This window comes from Podarcis filfolensis, assembly GCF_964270895.1.
Source record: "Podarcis filfolensis genome assembly, chromosome: 7".
Classification (NCBI taxonomy): domain Eukaryota; kingdom Metazoa; phylum Chordata; class Lepidosauria; order Squamata; family Lacertidae; genus Podarcis; species Podarcis filfolensis.
The window spans coordinates 60,038,412-60,055,603 of record NC_139603.1 but is presented as its reverse complement, the minus strand read 5'-3'; the positions used below and the strand labels follow the sequence as shown (position 1 = coordinate 60,055,603).

Sequence of the window (17,192 nt, the reverse complement as noted above, 5' to 3'; positions counted from 1 at the left end):
AACATCATTATACAAATGTATGGTGCAATCACAATTGAAATGCTGTGTACAGTTTTGGTTCCCTCCCTTAAAAAGGATATCGTAGAGCTGGGAAAGGATCAGTAAAGGACAACCAAAACTGTTGGTTGGAGTAACTAGTTTGAGTTACAAAATGTGTAGCTTGTCAAGTTTATATATAAAAATAAGGGGCGTGATAGAGATATAAACAACTATGCAAGATGTGAAGAAAATGGATAGAGGGAGGAAATCTTCCTCATAATACTAGAGCCTCAGAGTACACAATGCTACTGAATGTTGGAAGAGTCAGGAGAAACAAAAGAAAATAAGGTTGCATACATTGCAGTTAAACTATGGGATTCCTACCCACAGGATGTTGTGATGGCCAGAAACTTGGGTGAGTTTTATAAAGGATTAGACAGATTCATGGACAAGAACATCATCACTAGCTATGTTCTGCAACCACTGTTGGAAGAAGTATGCCTCTGAATACCACTTGGGGAAAGTGCTGTTGCCCTTATGTTCTGCTTAAGGGCTATGGCTAAGCATCTGGTTCACCACTGTGAAAACAGGCTGCTGAACTGGGTAGGTCTTTGACCTGATCCACTAGAATGTACACGCAGAGACTGTAAATTATTTTCCTTTTAAAAATTGAAAAAAGACACATAGATCAAAAACATACAATTATCTGACCGGAGAAAATTTTATCTCATCCATTCTTCCCTGAATTAAATAACACATAATTTTCTGATCTGAAACCTCAAAAAGCCAAAAAAAGGGGGGGAGGGGAATGAAACTATTAACTTACAATACAATAACTGCCATCCCCAAAGAGCAATCTCACCTCTTAGAAATTCTAAGGATTTCAATGAACTGAGTAAGAAATAGAAGGAATTTAGCCTAATTAAAGCTCTAACCGATGCAGTTTGAGCTGTGATGTGGTTCTCATCTGATTTCAATAACAGTTTAACTTTTTCTGCTCATAGTTATGACAGCCAATTTTTGTAAAAACAACCCAACAACCCAACATTGCTGTTTACATTATGCAAAGAAAAAAAGTTAGTTCAAGGCCCATTTAACATTCATATGTTTTCAATATCTGTTTATTGAGCATTGATGAAAAACAGTCTATCTGAAAACATTTGCAGCAGCCATTTCATGGCTACTCAAGCCAACATCCATACATTACATCATGGTTCAAACAGCTCAGCACAATATACCATTCGAACAAAGCAAGTCATTTTGATTTTGTACAATTAGGCTTACAAAAATAATTTTACACCTAGAAAATAAATCAGATTCTCAATAAATTACAATATACTTATTATTTAACAAGGAAAAGCATTGTATAAAATAGATAACAACATTAAGAGTTTCAAAAAGGAAAAGTTTCATTTCATTTGGCAGTCTAGGAAATCATTTAGTCATTCATCTGAGAGCTATGTACAGTGTTAAGCACCAAAAACTCTGCTCTTCTGCTTTCTTGCTGCAATGCTCAGGTAACAATAGGCACTTAGACCAGATAGGAAGTATCCACAATGTGGACCTGCCTCCTTCACCATCACCACCATCTTGTCCTATCCCATCATGAAATGGAAGCCCAAAGGGCAAGGCAAAGTAGAGGTACAGGACCTTGGAGAGCTCCAGGTGATCCACCTACTAATCCAACTACTCCCTTTTATGGTACTCAACCCAGATTGTCATGCTCAGGCTAACTCACTCCCACTCTTGCTGTTAGTTCCCTCTTGGTTTGTTGCCTATGCCAGTGGTCCAGTGATGTGGTATTTGGGACTCCAGGTGGAGAAGCATTTTCTGGGCATTCCTGAGCAAAGGTCTCAGCTCAGGACCAGTGCCAGACCTGCGTCTGGATTAAACAAATTAATGGAGGGTGAGTCTATTAATGGCTACCATCCAAGATGGCTATGTTCTGCCTCCACTGTTGAAGGCAGTATGCCTCTGAATGCCAGATGCTCAGAATCACACCAGAGGGAGTGCTATTGCATTCAGGCTTCCCATAAGTATCTAGTTGACCACTGTGAGAACAATATGGTGAACTAGATGGGCCACTTGCCTCAAAGAGTAGGCTCTTCTTATGTTCTTATATCTAACTTTTCCATGGCCTTTACTGCAGGGCCTTCTGGGATCTGCTACCCAGAGTGGGCATTATGACACAACCCAATCTCTATTAGGAACAACTTTGGTGTAAGAAAGTTGCCATGACATTGGTCCAATGGTTTTGATGTTACCGGAAAAGCATGACAAAGAACTGAACTGCAACAGCTTTGATACTATGCCGATAACATCAGAAGGGTGTACAGTTGTAAAATCTATGGATATTTTAAAGTCACGTGGAGGATGTTTTCCCATTTGTTTGTTTTTTCTAGAACAAAAGAGAGAATTTTGGGGGGAGATTGAAATATATCCAGTACTTTCTTATTAAAGTTAAACTCACTTTGCTCATTAAAAAACTTAGCACAACACATTGTGCTATTCAGTATGTGAAATTTTTTTAGTTGCATGACATTTTAAATTGGATATGCTTATTTTTATTGATTAAAAATCCAGCGTATGACATGCTATTGTAAGCTTTTGGTATCAAAGTCTTTTGTAGTCCCCCTCCCTTTTTTGCCAGCTGGGAAAATAGAGAAAGACAGAAGATGAAAATATAAACCATCAACATTTGAAGGTCTTGTATGAACTGAAGCAAGCTTCTCGACACTTTCCTGTCTGCGTGTTCTAAGAGGGCATGTGTCTATTTTCTAACATTCATCCATTTATTTCACTTGATACAAAAAATGCAAAATAGAATCAACAGTCAGAGGCTGTGCTTGTTAGGCTACTAGCTATCTGAATGTATTCTATACTGAAAAATATTTAGTTGTACTTTTTCAACATCAAGTGATAAGTGTTGCTTGTTTAGTAACCAAGCCAAACATAGTACCAATGCTTTAATCACTAATATTCCCAACTTTGAATGTTGGAACTAAAAAAATTGCAGCTGTGTGTATTGGCTACAACAGTGCTATTTTAGAACACTGCTCTATTCATTCTAATAGAATACTTCAGAAGATATGTGCTTTTTTTTCATTTCCCCCAAAAATTTCTAATTTTTTCACTTCAGAGAAAGTGTAAATGGGGAAAATATTTCTCCACTTTTTGCTAACATCCTTATTTAATTCTTTTAAAAATTATAGTTCACATTTTGAATAGTAGCTTTTTTAAAAACCCACAGTTCAACATTAAAAGCAGAACTTATTTACAAGACACTCTTACTTAAGAACAAAAGACAATACATTTTTAAACAAATCCCACAGCAGTATTCACTTACTTAAAATAAATTCCATTGAAATTAAGGAGATTTGCTTCCACATAGGTTAGAATCCAATGCATACTTGCCTGAGAGTAAGCTCCACTGAACACAATGGGTCTTATTTTTGAGTAAACATGTACAGGATTTCACTATATAATTCACACATACGTCACATAGATGCTTGCAGGAAGTATTTTGGCTTTCAACCTCCATTGTATATTCAAGAAAATGAGACACCTGCTTTGATTAACTGTTAAAACTACTTGCTTTGCTGTTTCATTATTTCTAAATTTCAGCTTGCAGTTCTATTAAAACAAGGCTTTGCATTCCACTAGTGATACTTGAGAGTTTTTCATGTATAAGGGGACAATAAATTAAATTTCTTCAATACTGATTCAAACGCATTGCAAACAGGAAACAGCTTCCCCTGCTCCGTTCACCTACTTGCACCCACAAATTATATCTGAATTCAACCTTTTTTAAAAAAAAAGTTAGTAAAAGTGATTTATTTGTTGTTTTCTTATATATATATATAAAAACTTCTCGAAAAGGAACTGTACTTGTCTCTTTAACAGCAGATCTGAGTTATCTGTCCTGAGTTTTCCAGTGTCACAATGGCTTAATGCAGTGCTTGTATTACAAAAAGAAGAAGCATTGATCAATATCACAATGGCTTTTGTTTTGGAAGAGATTGCTGTGAAATAACCGTAACTTGGTTTGCAGCTACCTTGTATTCCTGACCAGAGCCTTGTGGAGGAGAAGGCAGAGGAGTTTCGGGAGTTGCTGGGGAAGAATTGAAAAGGAATTATCAGTAATCAAATCAAGCTTCTCTTAACTTAGGGCTGCGCTGAAACAAGAGGCAGGGAATGTGCTTTTCATGAACATTTTTCACCTGCCGTGAAGAAATCCCTACTATTTCAGCGAGGGCCCGAACGTGGGAAATATGTCCACAGGGGCTTTCCAGTTGTCAAGGCCTTTCAGCGGATGCTGGCTCTCCCAATGGAGCGTAGTAGCTTCAGCCCCACAGTCAATTTGGACTGAGGCACCACCACCTCCCTATACCCGTTTAGAGTGAGGACACTGGCTTGTTGGTTCTCAGTGCCATCATCATGTAGCCCAGGGTTTCCCAAACTTAGGTCTCCAGCTATTTTTGGACTACAATTCCCATCATTCCTAGCTAGCAGGACCAGTGGTTCAGGGGTGATGGGAACTGTAGTCCAAAAACAGCTGGAGACCCAAGTTTGGGAAACTCTGATGTAGCCAACCCTTTTATTTCATGATTTTTTATTTACTTCGTAGAATTTATATACCGTATTTTTTGCTCTATAAGACTCACTTTTCCCCTCCTAAAAAGTAGGGGAAAATGTGTGTGCGTCTTATGGAGAGTATGCAGGCTGCGCAGCTATCCCAGAAGCCAGAACAGCAAGAGGGATTGCTGCTTTCACTGCACAGTGATCCCTCTTGCTGTTCTGGCTTCTGAGATTCAGAATATTTTTTTTCTTGTTTTCCTCCAAAAACTAGGTGTGTCTTGTGGTCTGGTGCGTCTTATAGAGTGAAAAATATGGTAAATTCTATATTGTAAAAACAAAACAAAACCCCCCCAAACCTAAAACATCTAATCTTATTGGTTACATGGTATTGTGGCACCATCATATTTGATGAAGGATCTGCAGTTGGCTGAGATAACATCGAAAGAAAGCCCAGAGGGAGAAATGATACGGAAGAAGGAGCAAACTACAAAATGAATACTGTGAACCTCTTCAAATAACAGCAATGAAAAAGGCAGTGTTAAAGACTTGTTCAAAAAAAATTTCATGCCCTCTGAAAGCCACTCTTTGGACCCCCTCCCCCCAAAAAAAAATTCTGGATGAAGATTTGGCAATGCTATAGCCTAGCCTTCACTAAAAATTTGCTCAATATAAGAAATTAAATTTTAAACTCAGGTTGTAATGTTGTTAGTAGAAAACAATTAAGGCTGGAAAAAAAGATGTGAAGCACTGATAACCAATTAAGCAGTTAATTAAAAATAACCCACAGAAGTTACACTCAAGTGATATATTTACAATAAACTTACAAATCGGTTCTGCATGTACAGGAGCAGACACTGAACTTATAAGCAGAGTTTGTCCAGTGAGGGGATCTTGGGCTAGATGAGGATGAACTTGGTGGAGATTCGTGGCATCACTAGACGTACCTGCAACAGAAAACCCAAGCGTTTGTCTGTGCAAATGGACAGAGAATCAGATAATCAGAGAATCAGAGAACTGTAGAGTTGAAATGGACCGTTAGGGTCATCTACACCAACCCACTGCAATGCAGGGATCTTTTGCCCAACAGAGGGCTTGAACCCACAACCTTGAAATTAAGAGTGTCATGCTGGTTGATTCTACAAAATAAAATACATTTCCCTCACTTAGAGGAGCTGCAAGACCTTAATTCACTTATTAACAAAGCCAGGATGGAAACAGAGGAAGATGAGATGTACCACTATTCCTTGACTGCTAGCTCCTACTGAGTGTCCTGTGAGGGGACATTCTCATAGGGCACAGAACAGGTCAGGCCAGGTGTGTGGCCTGGAGAGAGTCCGCAGGGAGAAACAGAAAAGCCTACAAGGGGGCATTTGGTTCCAGGGCCTGAAGTCTTCCACATCTGTTTACATACAGTTATTACATAAATGACAAACCTCCTTAGCCCTAAATTTTCCAAAAATAATTCTTGACCCAAAAGTAGCAGGAAAATGTATCTCGGGGGGGGGGGGCACAGCACTAATATAAGTGCATCTGAGTACAGTGGTACCTTGGTTCTCAAATGTCTTGGTACTCAAACAACTTGGAACCCAAACACTGCAAACCCGGAAGCTGTTTCGGGGGTTATTTTTTAAAGTCTGGAACAGATTAATCAATTTTGCATTATTTTCTATGGGAAATTGCACCTTGGTTGTCGAATGCTTTGGTTTTGGAACAGACTTCCGGAACAGATTAAGTTTGAGAACCAAGGTACCACTGTACAGTTAAACACAAGGAAGTCCAATAAAACCTACTGACACACCTACCTCCCAGTAACATTTCTTGAAGCAAACTATCAATTTTAACCATTCCAAACAGTTTCACAAATTGTATTTGCTCAATCATTTGCCACGTGATGCTCTGAAGGGTGGGCAGAAGTAGTAAGAGTTCTCCAAAGCGTCCCCTGGAGTCGTACTGACGGTCATTGATATAGTCCTCCAAATTGATCTGAACTTGAAACCTCATGTTCCTGATCTTCATTGGGTTACTCAGTCCTTTCGCATCTTCAAACAACAAAGAAATCTTTCATAAGGGTATGGAAGAAAGCACCAAAGCAATGTATCATTGGTAGTGTTACTATCCACGTGGGCCCTGGGGATAAAGAAGACTCACAGATCAATCCAAATTCCCCAAATACTATGCTGGAGGGGATTTGGGGTGGAACAGAGGTGTCCCTCCACCAACTTGGAGCTTACCAATGTAACTGGCCCAATGACAGATGGGCAGAAGTTACAACCAGTGGTAGCCTGTAGAAAAAAAACCACCTCTATACTCACAACAGGGCATTTCAAGAGGAAGGAGGGGCGGACTAGTTGCTGTGCAGATCTTTCTACTATCATGATGGTGCCTTCTGTGCCAGCTTTTAAACATCTGCTTTAAAAAATCCTATTCTGACAGGCCTATATAGGCAATCAAGACTATATCCTCTGACAGTGGTTTACTGATTGTCATTTTGAACTTTTTCTGTTTTTAACTGTTGTTGGATGATAGGAGTCCTAGTCCAAAGACTGGAGAGCCTTGGGTTGGGGAAGGCTGACAAAGACATATTTTGTTAAATTAGGAACCACATCAAGGTCAACATTAGCATAGGAAAATCTTCAGCTTTTCAGCTAAGACTATGCTATCTCTATCACATTGTGTGTGTGTGTGTGTGTGTGTGTGTGTGTGTGTGTGTGTGTGTTGGATTCTGAAGTATACCTGGATCAAAGAAGACAATTGCTTTTAAGCAAGCATATTCATTATCATCAATTTGGATCTCCTGAAATGGTCGTATTATCTCATCCAGTATCCTGTTTGCTACTCGGCTGATCTCAATTTCGGAACTGTTGCGATGGATTACAAAATCATTACCTAAAGAAGCAAAAACAAAATCAGAACTCTTTTGACAACGTAAGTAGCCTTAAAATTCATATTCAGCTTCCATTTTCTATAGTGCATTTATGCAGATGAATGTGTTCACAAAAGGCCTTTCTCCACACATGCAATATTTATTTCCACAAATAATATGCCAGCAGAGGAATCATAATCATAATATATCCACCAAGAAGGAGAGCAAAATCTTCAAGGTTCATCTTAAGACAGATGGGTGGCCGAATCTTCCCTTTTTGAATCCAATATACCATGAATCCTATATACCAGGGTATTTAGCATGGTGCCCTCCATATGTTGCCAACTACATAGCTCCATCAGGGCCAGCCAGCATAGCTAATAGTCAAGGATGGTGAGAACTGTTGTCCAACATGTGGAGGGCACCCCATTGACTAATGCTGCTATATAGCGCTGAGCTCTGCAGCAGCCAGCACGACCACACCTTAAGCTTTTGTCATCAACATATCAGCCTCTCTCCAAACCTGAACAGCAGATACAGTGCTGTGGATAATGAATTGGAAAGGTCAGAGCTATGGATGGGGAGAAGTTCGGTTCACAAGGCAAGGCAAACCTCCTTAATTCACAATTTCTGCATCAACATGAAACTGAAACACTGCCATCCCTTGCAATTTGTGCTACTCCAAATTGTGAAATGTGGTTCTCCAGCCAAGTAACATGTACCAAAAAAATGAACAAGTTAGTGAGAATGTATACAAATATGCATTATACTACAGAAATGGCTTTGCAAAAATGTGTACAGTCGTACCTTGGCTCCTGAACGCCCTGGAACTCCGACGTTTTGGCTCCCGAATGCTGCAAACCCAGAAGTAATTGTTCTGGTTTGCAAATGTTCTTTTGGAACCCAAAAAGAAGCCACAATTTGGTTTTGGAACATTTTGGAAGTCGAACGGACTTCCGGAATGGATTCCATTCGACTCCAAGGTATGACTGGATTGTGGGAAATTGCATGCAAAATGTGTACATGTGCACTAAAATGCTGGTGACTTTATTTTTTAAAAGTTGCTTACTGATGTGGAAATGTTGAGAACTGAAAATTGGGAAAAGGAGAAACTTTGAGAAACCAAAACTGGCAGATTCACTCATCCCTAGTTAGAGCATGATGTGTCTTAGGTGGTGATCCTATGTACAATTACTAAGAGTAAACCCCAATAACACTATTCAAAGAATCCAAGCTCTTCCAGTCATTCCATCAACATATTTTAGCAAGCCTGACGGAATAATCTCCCATCTCCTCCACCTGTGTGTGGGGGGGGGGAGAGTGTTTCTCTATACCACATTTGAGTCAATTTGGGCTGGAGGAGGATGGGGAAAGTCCCATTGTCCTAGCAGAACTCATAAGCCAGCTCCTGCTAGCACACCTACTTAGTTGAATCAGGCCCAGTGAGACAGTAAATATGCCCAGGACTGTGTTGTAAAAAGTAAAATAAAAATAAACTTACCTAAAAGAATAATGTCTTTGTAAAGCATAGAGCGTTTTGCTACTCCAAGCAAAAGGTGTTCTCCAGCATGTGCTCTTAACAGGGCAACCTTGGGAAAAACAATGTGCATAGAACAATAGTAACTTCAAAAATAAAGCAAGTGGAATAAGATGAATCACATACACTAGCTGTTGACACTATGTGAAGACATAGTGGTTTGAAGACAAGAGGTTTCCACTTTAGAAATACAATGGAAGTTTGTCTATCTGGATAAGCAGTTGCTCTGTTTTGGCTTTGTTTCCAGTTTCTGAATATGGGCAATACCTGATGACGTCCTGAAAATCAGGCCTTGAGACTCAGTCCCTCAGCTCTCTCTGCTGTTCCTAGAGCAACTAACTTGGTGCTCTCTAGGTGTTTTGGACAATAGTCCTGTGCTGGTTAGGCTGATGGGAGTTGTAGTCCAAAACATGTGGAAGGCACCAGATTAGTGAAGGCCAAACAAGAATTGCCCACTGCCTCCCACTACCCCTGTTGAAAGCAGGTAGGAAGAGGCCTTTGGGCATTTTTCTTATAGAGTAACTTGAGTGTGTCTCATAAAAGGTAGATTTTTCCTGATTCTTTCCCCTCTTTTTTCTTAGATCTCAGTTGCTTACTGTGGATTTGTTTGCACCTGGGCTTGTTTGCTTGGCTCCTGCTGTGTGGCATGATCTTCTCTGGACCCAAGCCTACCCACTCTCTTGAATCTAACTGTATATATGCCAGAACCAGCTCCCCCATGATCTCTACTTCCCTTGAGCTTCCCTTGATGTTTTGGCTTAACATCCTAGAAGTGTCTTCTGTGAAAAGAGAGCCTTCGACACAGAGCCATTATTGTAGCTTCTCAGCTCATTATCCCATACCTGATCATCCAGCCGTAGTTCGCAAAAAGCTGGAATGTATTTTGCCCATTCTACAAGCACCAGGAGCTGCTGCCTCATAGATTCACATACTTCGCTAATGCCAGCAATTTTCTTAACGCTGATGTCAGTACCAGCACAGGGGCTTGAAACAGGGAGCTGGTTATAGTGGAGAGAAATTATGAACTCGCATTATTCCAGCAGTCTTTATAATAAAGTTTTGTCTGCCTACAGTCACCCATTATAACCCCCCCATACCAACAGAAAATAGGTTTATAGCGAGTATATACAAGCCCATATATACACCAAATAATGAGTATATCATGTTCATATGCATGGTGAGAGAGATGTGGGATGCAGTCCTACACTATGCAATTGCCTAAACTTTGAGCTTTATGGGACCAGTGTGCATAGGATTGCACTGTTGGACTTTCCATTTCGTGACAGCCACTTCTGCATCCACACTACAAAGTCAAGGAGTTATAGGAGGAGAAAGCAAAGGTGGGAGCCAAAAGTAATGGGGTTTCTGAATATCATGCGAAGGAAAAGAGGAACAATCTTTGCTAAACCTTAAGAGGAAAGGATGAAAAAATGGCAGTTCAGATGAGGAACATCTGGCATCAAAGACAAGCAGGATCTGAATTATATAAACAATTAGAAGTTGTTCTGTAGGGTTTCTTGGTTGTTGTTTACTCACTCTTCACCATAAGGTCACAGGGCAGGTTACAAACAATTAAAACACTACATTAAAAACAGTTTAAAACAACTTAAACACAGAAATAATGTTGGTCATAGGAATATTCCTACTGAGTGTCAAAAACCAACACTATACTTCCTTCCCTTAGCACCCCACAAACCAAGCTCTGTTTTCACTGTTACAGAAAAAAGTAGACCTTTAGAATTAGGCATTCAGCCCCTGATATTTCACTAACTTCAACAGGAGTATTCCAAGTGGTCAGTGAAACATTTCTTCAGATAGCTTACAAATCACACTCAATAGGGCTAATGGCTCTACCCGAATCAGGCAGCTAAGTATTTTGAAAGTGAAAGATGTATAAAGCTTCTTGCAAAAGAAGCTGAATCAGATTATAATTTTCTAGAGAGAATCTTCCCATCTCATTTCTGTATTGCAAACGCAAAAGGATAGGTGCATGTATAAAACAGAGAACATTTTAAAGGTCATGGGGATCCTATACGCCATGATGGTGGATTGCTGTACCTGGTGAGAAAGCAACTCAGCCTGAGCCAACATATTAATAGAAGGAATGTTGCTGCCATCAGATGCACTTCGTCTCGTACTTATCCTGTCCCGTTCATTTTGCACAGCTGGGAAAGGAAACAAAATTGCACATTGGTTTGCATGCAGGCCATGATACTGAACAGCTTTTCAAGGGTAGCGTTTACATATCACTATAAGCCAGAGTTTCCAGCTTATCATGGTTTACCAGGAATGAGCAGGGTGCTACCTAATCCTCCCCTGGCAAGAGCAGGAGGAAGAAACCTAGAAGCCTTGGTTTGCCATTATGTACAAATGCAATACAATCTGCAAGCCAACATAAGCCAGTTAAAAGAAGCAGCAAACCAACAATAAACCATGGCTTGAAGCTGGCTAGCAATTGTGGCTTCTTAGTGAGCGACAAATCATGTTCCTTGATCCAGATGTAATGGGAAGTCAAAGGTTTGTGATTTGTCTATCTTGCTCATGCCAGGGGAGGGGCAATGCTAGAGCAGTCAGACAGTTTGTTTGTTTGCGACATGTTACAGTGTTTCTCAAATTTGGATCTCCAGCTGTTGTTGGACTGCAACTCCCATCATTCCTGACCTGCTAGCAAAGGATGGTGGGAGTTGCAGTTCAACAGCAGCTAGAGACCCAAGTTTGAGAAACATTGTAGGATAAGCCAAAAGTCCTACCTCGTTATGATTTGTATGCAGTCAAAGTGTTATTAAGAAACTGTATGAACCATAGATATCCAAAGTTGGTCATGACATTATTGCAGAAAGTCATGGAAGAGCAATGGCAAACATTTGTATAACATTTTATATAAGCATTATAAGAAACGGTCCTAAAATAATTTCTGTTTACAAAGAACACCATTTCAAGTTTAGAAATTTTGAAGTCAAAAAAGTCTCATAACTTTTAGAGATAGGTCTGAACCTTTCCTTCCTTGCCCCAACATTCTTTTTTCTTTACACAGCTTTTGAACTGCTGTAGTAGCTGATGGATTTTTGGGGGGAGGATAAGCAATCACACTGATAGCTATGTTTCAATCTGCATATAACTTCGGGACTAGTGACTTAGGAAAGTTTGCTTTAAAAAGTGGATTAAAAAATAACACAACTCCATCCCTAATGTGAAACTTCTCTAAAACCACTTTCAGCTTTCAAAAACAACTGACTTCCAGCCAGAGTTCATTTTTAAGGATGTAGCATTGAGAGATGCTAGTATTAGGGTTCAGAGCAGATAGTATGGAGCAAAAATAATTGCATAGTAGCCTTTCGAAAGAGAATGGCATGGTGGAACACAAAGCTTGTGTTCGAACAAGGTGTCCCTTTTAATGCAAAAATGAAAGAGATAAATAAGGCTACCCATCAGCTTTGCTGAACCTATTTTATATCCAAGGTCATATCAAGGAGAGAAAAACAGAGTTGTGATCAACATATTTCTCCATTCCACACAGAACCTCATAACCTTTTGTAAAAGCATCAGTTGTATTTCCAATGATCCGTTTGTTATTTTTAAGGAAGCAATCTGCATCAGAGAAGTTGAGAAGGCAGCACCAATGCTTCAATAAAAATGTGCTCAGTGCACTATATAGTGTTCTGCAGTTTATATGAAGAATGAACACGCTTTATAGTGAAGGCGCACTAGATTCTTAGCCAAGGACATTCATGATGGGCCTTTTATTAAGGTCATAATAAGAAATGTCGTACAGTGATAAACACTTAAGTGATAAATGGTCACGTAGACGTGAATCAAGAATGATGCTCCAGTCTTTTTTAACTGGAGAAAAGCTATCTTTTTTCATTTCTTAACTCAGCACCTCAACAACAAAATGTAGTTATGCTTTAAATATAAAATTATACCAGAGGACTGGCATCTAACTACTTTGATCACCCTGAATAAATGGTGGGAATGCATTACAAACCATTTTTAAAAAAAAAGAATGAGAAGTTTTTCAGAAATAAATGTTTTGCCTGCACATAATTCAACTTCAAAGTTTGTTACTAGTCAGTTTGAAAAGACTATTTTTTTGTTTTGTTTTTTGTTTTAAAAAATGTAATAAACCTATGGTGAAAATAGAATGAAATGGTATTCCTTAGCTTGGAGGACTCAAGGAAGAACACAAAGGCAATAATGGAGGAACACTGGCACAGCTCCTAGTGCCCAGATAATTTTGTTCCTAAGCTCTCGCTTGTGATCCTTTATAAGCTGGGAGAGGTTGAAACTAACTTTCATGTGAAGGCTGCAATGGTGGGAGAAGAGGAAAGCCCTGCCAAATATATGCAAGACTTTCTACAAACTTAAAAAGTCTTGGATTTTACAAGGTCATAGCTACATAAAAAGAACAGTGATAAAACTAGTAAGCAAATACTATGACTGAGTTCTTTAATGCTAAACAAATCTTATTGATGTGATTTAATGTGTCATTTTTCTGTTTTCAAAGGGATGCACTTGAGAATTTTGGGGAGTACCGTTCTGAAATTACAAGTATAGCTGCGTGTAAGTCTTCTACAGCAAGAGAAAGGTCTTTTCCAAGGAAGCACTAAGCAATTTCTGTCTGTCTGTCACACACCCACAGAGGGCAAAACAAAACAACATTGCAAGAAGCCTGAAATTTAACTTCTACTTTGAATACACCAGTTGCAAAGGAGAATCAAGCTTGGCATTATTCTCCCTCATCCCTTGGGATTTTCAGCATTACCACCTCCTTTTGACTTAAAAATCAACCACCATACAATGTTTTCACCTGGAATTCAGAACAGATGGGATTTGTTCAGTGTGAATATATAAGCTGCCTTCCAATGAAGCTCCTTCAGTCTGTCCAAAATGATCTTGAATTCAACACATGCTGAGGGCTAAAAGCTGCCCTTGTAGACAAAGAGCAGTGGACACTGGGAGTCATGTGTCTCCTTCCCAAAAACAATTTTTGAAGAAGAAGAAATGAAAAGCATCCTCTGTGGAACAGCAGAGTATGGAATGTTGAACCCCACTTTTTAAAAATTCCATTTTTTATCTTAAAGCTCCCACCATGCAGGAAACATAAGAACAAAGGAATAGCCCTGCTGGACCAAGCCAGTGGCCCACTGACTCAGCGTCCTGTTTTCACAGTGGTCAACTAGATGCCCATTGGAAGCCAGCAAGCAGGACTTGAGCACAACAGCAATTTCCCCTCCTGCAGTTTCCAGCAACTGGAATTTGGAAAAATACTGCTTCTGACCATGGAGGCAAAGTGCAGCCATGGTGGCTAGTATCCATCGACATTCTTATCTTCCGTGAATTTGTCGAATCTTTTAAAGTCATCCAGCAGCCACCACTACTTCTGGGGTGGATTCCATAGTTTATCTATGCCTACTTCCAGACATGCTAAAATATAGGAGAACTCATGAGTCTGCTTTTAAACATCCTTCTGCATAGAAATGAGGTCTGTATAGAACCATTGATGTTCTATGTCAATGGTTCTTTTTTTCCTGTCCCATTTCTAAAGAACTGGATGCACAAGGTAGTTTGCAATAATTTGGGAATAGTATTAATAATATGAGAGGCCTCACAACAAACCTATGTTTCCTATTACTATTGCAATTTTACAGGTGAAGATCTGAGGACAAGAGTGTATGTAAGGTCACCAAACTACAGCTGAGCCAGTGTGAACTCAGATCTTACCTGCCTAAATCCACCACTTTGTCCATGAGGCCACAATGACTTGAGAAGAGTAAAAAATTTTTTTTATCAAGTTCAACTAAAACAAAGAATATCTCGTAGCATGCAAAACTAGAGGAAAGCATGCTTTGCTTTGTTTTCAAATGACCCATGTGTCAAATCTTAGCATTAACCAAAAATTACATAGCAAGTTGACTTCTTATTGGAGACATATTTCGACTGCTATAAAAATCTCCTTCTTTTGTAGGCACAACCAATATATATTCATTAGGCATTTGCTTATAGATTTTGTTTCCTGCTAATTGATATGAAGTGTTTTCCTCTGAACAGGAGGTTAAAAAAAAGTTACCTTCCTTCTTCATCCCAGCACGAAAACACTTTCTTAAACGACAGTATCTGCATTGATTTCTCTTGTCCTTATCAACAGTACATTGCCGGCTAAATCTGTTGGACAGAATCAAGGGTAAATATATTAGAGTGCAAGTAAAGGAGGGTCCTGATTAGCACGGCTGAAACAATTAATGGGCACTGTCAAAACAATGTCTCCAACTATCAACCTTCAGTGGTATTTTTTCTTTAATCAGCCTTGAAACATTTCTCTTTGCCATTCTTCTACGGAATAATTCCTTGTGATGGGCAAGTAAAATCCCATTAGGTTATTCATCATCTTGTGAACGCAAGGCATATAAATTTTGCTCCCAGTCTCGTGAATGTTTAGGATGAATTTTCTTACAGCTTGATCCAATCCTGCTGGGGCAAATGGTCAGGAATAGGAAATGAAAGAAAAGCACTGTAAGATCAGAGCAAAGATTTGTCTGCTCTGGCATGTGATTTCCAAGGGGGCCCCCAGATCTTGTAGAAAGCATTCAGGCAAGGCTTGAAGGAAACAGCTTTCTGCTCTTGCTTGTCCCTGGCATCTGGAATTCAAAGGTAGACTGCCTTTGTTCATGGAAGCTACTGGAATGAGCCTGGCTATAGCCTTTGATACTGATGAGATCATAGAATCGTAGGGTTGGAAATGACCATGAGGGTCATCTAGTCCAACCCCCTGCAGTGCAGGAATCTTTCACTCAATGTGGGGCTCAAACCCACAACCCTGAAATTAAGAGTCTCATGTTCTTACCAACTGAGCTATCCCAATGTACTCTTAGCTTAGGCTAAGAGATGGTGACTGGCCCAAGGTTACTCAGCCTTCATGGCTGAATGGAGATTTGAACCCTGATCTCCCAAGTCCTACTCCAACACTCTAACCACTACACCACACTGGTTCTATTTTACCAAGCTAACTTTTATAACTGAATGCAGCCCAATAGCCATATGTGGCCCTAGGCCAAATTTCACGAACAATCACTCAGCTCTTCAGACATTGTGTTCTCACTCTTGCTGCCCCTCTGAGAACTGCTTCTGCTCCATGTGTGAGTGTATGTGCACCTGTGTGTCTGTGTGAGTGAGAAGAGGTAGAGAAGAAGAGAAAGAATGGGGTGGGACACCATGCAATAAGGCAATTCTAACCCTGCTATTGACTCTGGCCACATTCACCATACACTGAAAGTGCTATGATACAATATTAAATGGTCATGGCTTCTCTCAAAGAATTATGGGAGCTGTAGTTTGTTAGGGGTGCTGAGAGTTGCTAGGGGATGGCTATTCCCCTGACAGACCTACAATTGTCAGAGTTCCCTGTGAAGAAGGATTGTTTGTTGAACCACTCTAAGAATTGTAGATCTGTGAGGAGTATAGGGGTCTCCTAACAGCTCTTGGCACCCTTCAAACTACAAATCCCAGAATCCTATGGGGGAAGAACTGACTGTTTAAAATGGTATCATAGTACTGTATCTGTATGGTCTCTTGCTCTACCCACCACTGATTGACTTTTCCCATGGATCCACTGGATCCATAGGAAAGAGGGCCTTAACCAAATTTAAAAACAAACTCTGCAAGTGATACCCATGTCAAAACGAGGTGATATCCCCAGCTTAGATGCACTGACGCACCTAGGAAGGTTTTCTTCCCCTGAAGCGATGGGACACCCTATAACACATTTGTCTTGGGAGGGAGAGTGCAGGGCTTTCAAGCTTTCAAGTAATTATGGGGCAAAGCAGGAGAATGCCCCAGCCAGAGAAATAGTTTTTGGCTGTTTGTCTGGGTTAGACCATCATTTTAGCTGTGGTGGTGCAATTAACTAGAGCTGCTGCACTTAAAATGGGCTGATGCAATCAGGCAAGTTAAATTGCTTTATTTAACTTGTGTAAGGACTGAAATCAAGTACACACTGATAAATGCTGAGGTTCTCCTGGATTTCAATATTAACATACGGAGATGTCTTTGTATCTGAGAGTCTCAAGATAACTGAAGATCTCGATAAGTCAAGTGATGGTAAAAGCAGGAGGGAGAGTACCTTTTAACCTCGGCAACAGTCCTAGGCAGCCTTCCTGAGAAACGAGAAGGGGATAAAAGGAAATGCCAGAGGGCACCTCGTAGCACAGATCTAGTCAGACTTGAGGGGGGAAAGAACAG

At 40.0% G+C, this 17,192-nt stretch overlaps 1 protein-coding gene across 3 annotated transcripts in view; it reads right to left on the bottom strand.

Annotated features, from left to right (window-relative positions):
* Nucleotides 1-1,071: 1,071 nt before the first annotated feature.
* The window catches only part of HNF4G (hepatocyte nuclear factor 4 gamma), a 34,053-nt gene continuing 17,932 nt past the window's right edge, over nucleotides 1,072-17,192 (bottom strand). For 2 of the 3 annotated variants that reach the window (XM_083623578.1, XM_083623576.1), the window contains exons 3-10: nucleotides 15,025-15,119; nucleotides 11,016-11,122; nucleotides 9,800-9,955; nucleotides 8,922-9,009; nucleotides 7,291-7,443; nucleotides 6,360-6,596; nucleotides 5,382-5,501; nucleotides 1,072-4,090 (exon numbers count right to left, since the gene is read on the bottom strand). In XM_083623578.1, coding sequence (XP_083479704.1) covers nucleotides 3,972-4,090; nucleotides 5,382-5,501; nucleotides 6,360-6,596; nucleotides 7,291-7,443; nucleotides 8,922-9,009; nucleotides 9,800-9,955; nucleotides 11,016-11,122; nucleotides 15,025-15,119 — 1,075 coding nt within the window. In that variant the 3' untranslated portion in view covers nucleotides 1,072-3,971. The remainder of the gene's footprint in view (nucleotides 4,091-5,381; nucleotides 5,502-6,359; nucleotides 6,597-7,290; nucleotides 7,444-8,921; nucleotides 9,010-9,799; nucleotides 9,956-11,015; nucleotides 11,123-15,024; nucleotides 15,120-17,192) is intronic. The other variant, XM_083623577.1, reaches the window with a different exon arrangement.